The sequence below is a fragment of the Eurypyga helias genome, unplaced genomic scaffold, assembly GCF_000690775.1.
Source record: "Eurypyga helias isolate BGI_N326 unplaced genomic scaffold, ASM69077v1 scaffold9911, whole genome shotgun sequence".
NCBI lineage: Eukaryota > Metazoa > Chordata > Aves > Eurypygiformes > Eurypygidae > Eurypyga > Eurypyga helias.
In genome coordinates this window covers 2,884-8,332 of record NW_010230160.1, presented here as the reverse complement: position 1 = coordinate 8,332, position 5,449 = coordinate 2,884, and the positions used below count along the sequence as shown (strand labels likewise).

The following is a 5,449-nucleotide window of genomic DNA, read 5'->3' as shown; positions in this document are numbered from 1 at the left end:
AGACAAGAGTTGCTAGATGAAATGTATTTAATAGTTCACAACAATAATACATATTTTGTAAGCTTTTCAGTGAACTAGCCAAACAGTGGTTATTTGTCCATAGTTAAGTAACATACAATGTGGTAAGCTTAACAAGTCTTCAAAAAGGTTTCTTCTAAATAACACTAAAAAAAGACATTATTTGAATATTTGAAAAAGCATCAGAAATTCCGTTGGTGTGTAAGCATGCCTTTCATGTGGATAGATGAAATGTTACAATATGATTCCCTTATCTTTTTCATAGTAGAAAGTCGGATCTGATTTCTATCTTAGACATTGTGTTCTACAGATCGTGACTTAAACGCAACCTTTGTACCAGTGTCAGCACTGAAGACAAAGATATTAGTCTCAGCTATTATTTAGTCTTTTCAAGCATGCTCTCTGTTGGTGAAGGAACAAACAAATGAACAATCATCATCTGCAGTTTCTACATTATCACCAGACAGTCATGGCACCAGATGTTTCATCTGGTTATAACTTCAACCTTAAAAGAAAAAAAAAACCAAACAGTTTTGAGATTCTGTTGAAATGTGCTTGGGTTTGGAGTTTTTTTTGATGTCAAAGATTTTTGGGAGCTTTAGCCTGAGATGGAAAGTCGTAGCTCATATAATGCACACAGATATTCTTCATTGTCAGGACACAATGTAACAGCTTTCTCATAGCACTCAATTGCTTCATGTTTCTCACCGTCTAGATTATGAACAAGTCCAAGGGTACCATAATCTGTTGCATCTCCTAAACCCTTATGAATTCTCTGCTCCAACATTTTTTTCAGAGCATTTTTGCACTTATCTCTTGCATCAGAATCTTCTTCAATTTTCAGCCCTTCTAGGTAATACTTAATGGCTTCAGATTCTGATTTTATATGAAAGCGCTGAAAATTGCCATAATTGTAGTAGAAATATTGTTTATCATCATCGAATAGAATATTTATCTGAATTGCTTTCTGAAACGCCTCTTCAGCTTCTTCATACATCCTTCCTTCTGCATACATTCTTGCTAGGTCAAGAATGGCAGAAAAAAAATTTGTCTTTAGGTCTGCCGCTATTTTAAAATGAAAAATGGAAAGTTGGGTGAGTTCCTTCATTTGCTCTTGGGGTGGATATCTTGTAGCCTTTTTCAGCTCTACCAGCTTTAGTTTGTAGCACATTCCTAGTTGGTGATGAAAAAAGGCAGACTTTGGTGTTAACACTAGGCCCTTCTTCAAAATCTCCAGTGCCTTGTCCACTTCTCCTTTCCTTCTGTAAAATTTGGCAACATATCGCATTAAATAAGGAAGATGAGGGGTTTTCTGCATTGCTTCTTCAATGTACTTCTCCCCTTCATCAACTTTCTCTAAGTCCTGAAGTTCTAACGCAAGTAATGCCATAATGAAAGTATCCTTCGGATTCAGTTCGACTGCACGCCTCAGGGGCTGAAGGGACAAGCTTAGATCTTCACGCTGTCTGGAGGAAAGATGTTCCAAACGATACATTGCTGTTGCATAGCCACTATTAAATTCTGGGTTATTGGGTTCATCCTTCAGAGCATTTTCAAAGCATTTCATTGCTCTCTCATAGTATTTTCGCCCAAACTTTAATAATGCCCATCCTTGCTCAGCATAGATCTCTGGAAGCTGAATCTTCAATCGAGCAGTACTTGAAAGCTTTTTGCAGCTGTTTTCCACTTTGCTTACATAAGTTTGAGCTTCTTCATATCTCTCCATGTGGTAATAGATCCAGGCATAGTTCCCCCAGGTAACAAGACTTCTCTTGGCAATTTCATCTGGATGTTGCTTTTGCACTTCTTCTTCAGCTTTTTGGAGATTTCTCAGGGCTTCTTCATTTGAATTCTTTAGGTAGCATACATAGGATAGTAGATTATAACATGTGATTTTGTTTTTTGTTAAAAACTCAATCTGATCCCCTACTGTGTCCTCTAGGTTATTGACATCCACATCCTGCTTCAGCAAAGTCCATGTAAAATGGCATTCTAGCTGCAGCAGGGAGCTCTTCAAGGAGTTCTTGGAAATTGTACTAGAAGAAATCAAAGAAAAAAATCATGATTATACTGATGTAACCAGTAGCTGTCTTCAGGATCACACCAGTCTCCCCAGTTGCTTGTACTTAAGTGTATAAGCCCCCCAGGGTGTGCCACCTCACTCCACTTGCTGGTACAGATCACACACTCACCCTATGAGTCCCAAGAAGTTGGCTTTGGACATCCAGCAGCTGCTCAGGGAACCTGTCTCTATCCAGGTGCCTTACCCCTAGATGCACACATGCATACTGACCAGACTCTGTTTACATACAGCTGGTCCTTAATAGGTCTTTATCTTTCTGTTTTTCAACATTTGTTCCTTCCTAAATCAGAGATCCCTTATTTCCCTGCCTTTTGTCCCCTCCCCAAACATCCCACAGTAAGTCTTGTGCAATCCCCAAATGCTTTTCCTTGCACCTTGTAATGTGTCCCACATCTCCAGGCAGCTCAGACTGTAAGGCATGCCTGTGCTGGGTGCCCCCTGGGCCCATGGGGCTGAGGGTCCCCTGAGGCAGCTCTGGGAGGGCCAGGCTGGGGGCTCATATCCCTGCGAGCAGCCAGGGCAGGTTGTTATTTGGGTTGCCCCTCCTGGTATTGCCTGCCTGTGCCCCTGCATGGGTGTGCAGAACAGCTTTTATTGCACAGCCCATCAAGGACAAGCCTTTACAATGCAGAAGCGAGAATGCTTTAGCCCACGCTACACTCTCCCTTAAAGAAGGAACTATAGAAGGAACTCCCTTAAAGAAGGAACTAGATTACTATTTGTAATCTAGGCTTCTTTGCCAAATCCTTCTTTACTAGAAAGACTTCTCTGCTCTCCCTCCTGTAAAACCTACAGGGTCTAACAGCCTGTGGGGTACAACATGTACTGCTGCCCAACCACACAATCATACAAAAGAAGTCTTTTGGGTAAAAAAAAACAGGAGTGAGTGAAAAGATTGGAAAATTACAAGGAGGTAAATCAAACAGGAATCTGGACCAAATTCTTACAGGTTCTGGGACAGCAGGAAGGACACCAGAAAAAGAGACACCGAGTACACATTTCCACCCAAGCTATCTGACATAGAGGTATGGAAGGGATGGTCAGACAAAAAAGGTACTTATAAACGCTGTTAATGCATAAGTTTGGCTTAAAGAATTCTTGTGCCTTTCTCAAATAATATCCTCTGCCTAACTGATGTATTTGATTGGTATTAACAACAGTTCCTAATTAGAAAGCTGTATGTGAGGTAATTACAGTTCTGGGATGAAGGAGAAATGAGAGCAAGTTCCTGTTGTTATCACTGTCTTGTTAGAAATGTTTGACTACAGGTGAATACCATAGAAGAGCAGAAGTAGCTTGAAGCATTTAAGTAGTCTGATTCAATTAAAAATGACATGTGTGTTATGAGAACCATGAAAATGTCCATGGCTGAAAACAGTGAAAATTAATTCATGAAAAGACATTTATGGAAAATTAATATTCATGAATGTCACAAAACCAGATTTGTGATGCTGAGATCAAATACACTTTAGCTTAGTTCAACACGTAACTGGTAAATGCAGTTTCCAAAGTTGTCATAAACAGCCTGGCTTTGTCTTATTTGAGTGTGTGTGTGTGCCCCTGTGCATGTGTGACAGTCTTCAGAAAATGTTACCCCCCACCCACTTATGATCCAAGCTGCAGCACAGAACCTGCACTGCCCTGTTTGCTGGTCCTCACAGTAGTAGAGATCAGAAAGTAAATCCTCAAAAGCATCAGTGCCAGTTGCCCATTTGTCTGGGTATCAGCTATGGCTGCAGCCTGGATTTGTCCCTAAGCTGCATGCATGCAGTTTTTCTGACTGTCAGTTCTGTTCACAGAGACTGGCCCTTGTCAGAGAAGTAATAGCATTACAGTATTCAACAGCATCTTTATTTTGATTCTTCTACTAAATATTCTGTAAAATATTTTCTGCTGATTGGATTCCCCACGTCCCTCACTGCTTGCATTTATGTAAATAATAAGCATTGTTTTCCCGTGGTGTAGCAAAAAAAGCATCTTTCAGAGACTGGGTTGCTCACTTACCTCATGATTTTCCTTTTCTGCTCAGTTGCTTAAGGTAGCTTCAAAGTCAAATGAGTGCTGCTCACTGTTATGATTCCCTTTTATGTGCTCCAGCCCTCATGCGACACGTGACCTGCGAGTCATTTTCCAGGAACCAGAAAGTGAAACTTCAGTTTATGTCTGACTCTGACAAAGAAGCTGGAAGAGCTGCCAGTAGGGGAATAGAAACTTAAGAGTGACTAAGCTGCTTTTTGCAGTCTGGCTCCATGCTGTGCATTACACTGTGTTGTGGAGAATATAGCAACAGCTCCTAATAGCTCCCAGCCTGTACTGTGTTCAAATCCAGGGAGAATAAGGATACGATAAGGAGAATATTTTAGGTTAGTAAAAGCTGCCCTGATTATCATGCACAGGCTAGGGAACGGTTATTTCTCCCTCCTGCCTTGCTGAATCTTTGCACAATTTTGCACCCTGTTTTAGGTTCACAATTTAAGGGTATCGTAATCCACATAGCATTTGCACAATATCTTATCGCCCTGTGCCTGCACCAACCTCTATGCCCCATCCTGCGTCTCCAAATCACAAGGTCTCTGCTATTGCACCAGGCCTGTATTTCTCCACACTAGGTCATTGTCCTAGTCCTAAACATCTCATCCCACCTAGAACAACCGCTTGTTGCTGCTCTCTACATAAAACCCCAGCTGTACTGTGCAAAGATAAACAAAAGATAAACAAAAGCAAAATAAATTAGATACAGTCAATTCAAGAAATTGCAGTCACAGTAGTGCCGAGCAAAACAAAGCTGCAGGCAGGTCAGGAACAAGCTCAGACAGAGCAGGCCTGGCAAACCGCGGTCCTGAGGCCATGCAAGCTCAGTGCAAAGCTTATAACCTCTTCCTGGCAACAGCAACACCGTATTGCAGGGCTACACGTTGACAAAGAGGTGGGGCAAGGCTTGGGTACTGGAGCATCTATGGATATAAACAACTCACTGATGCTTAGATTTAAAAAAAAAAAAAAAAAAAAGCATACCTGGCTTGATAAAATTGATTTAAAGGGTAACAATGAGATCAAAGAAATAGTATCTAACATATGTAAAGGGTACTATATATAGTAAATTAGGACGTAACCTCAAGCTGCAGACCAGCGAAGAAAAATAAAGGTGGAAAAACGTGTTAGCACACACATAAAAACGATCCAAAGCGGATCCTGGGGAGAAGGAGAAGAAACCACCACCATTAGCATCATGTTTCTTGCAAGAAAGGATGCCAGTGGCTGATAACTGTCTTTGTTATCCTCTCCAGCTGGATGAAGCTACTGATCTGAATGCCCAAAGAAGCAGTCTCTAGGGGGAGGAATAGAAAC

At 41.1% G+C, this 5,449-nt stretch overlaps 1 protein-coding gene across 1 annotated transcript; it reads right to left on the bottom strand.

The window, feature by feature from the left end:
* Positions 1-616: 616 nt before the first annotated feature.
* On the bottom strand, positions 617-2,054 carry LOC104516346 (interferon-induced protein with tetratricopeptide repeats 5-like; the record flags this gene model as incomplete). The annotated part of the gene is made up of 1 exon (XM_010160649.1): positions 617-2,054. A coding segment is annotated over one exon (1,438 nt), but the record flags the coding sequence as incomplete, so codon positions are not given.
* Between the last annotated feature and the right edge of the window lie 3,395 nt (positions 2,055-5,449).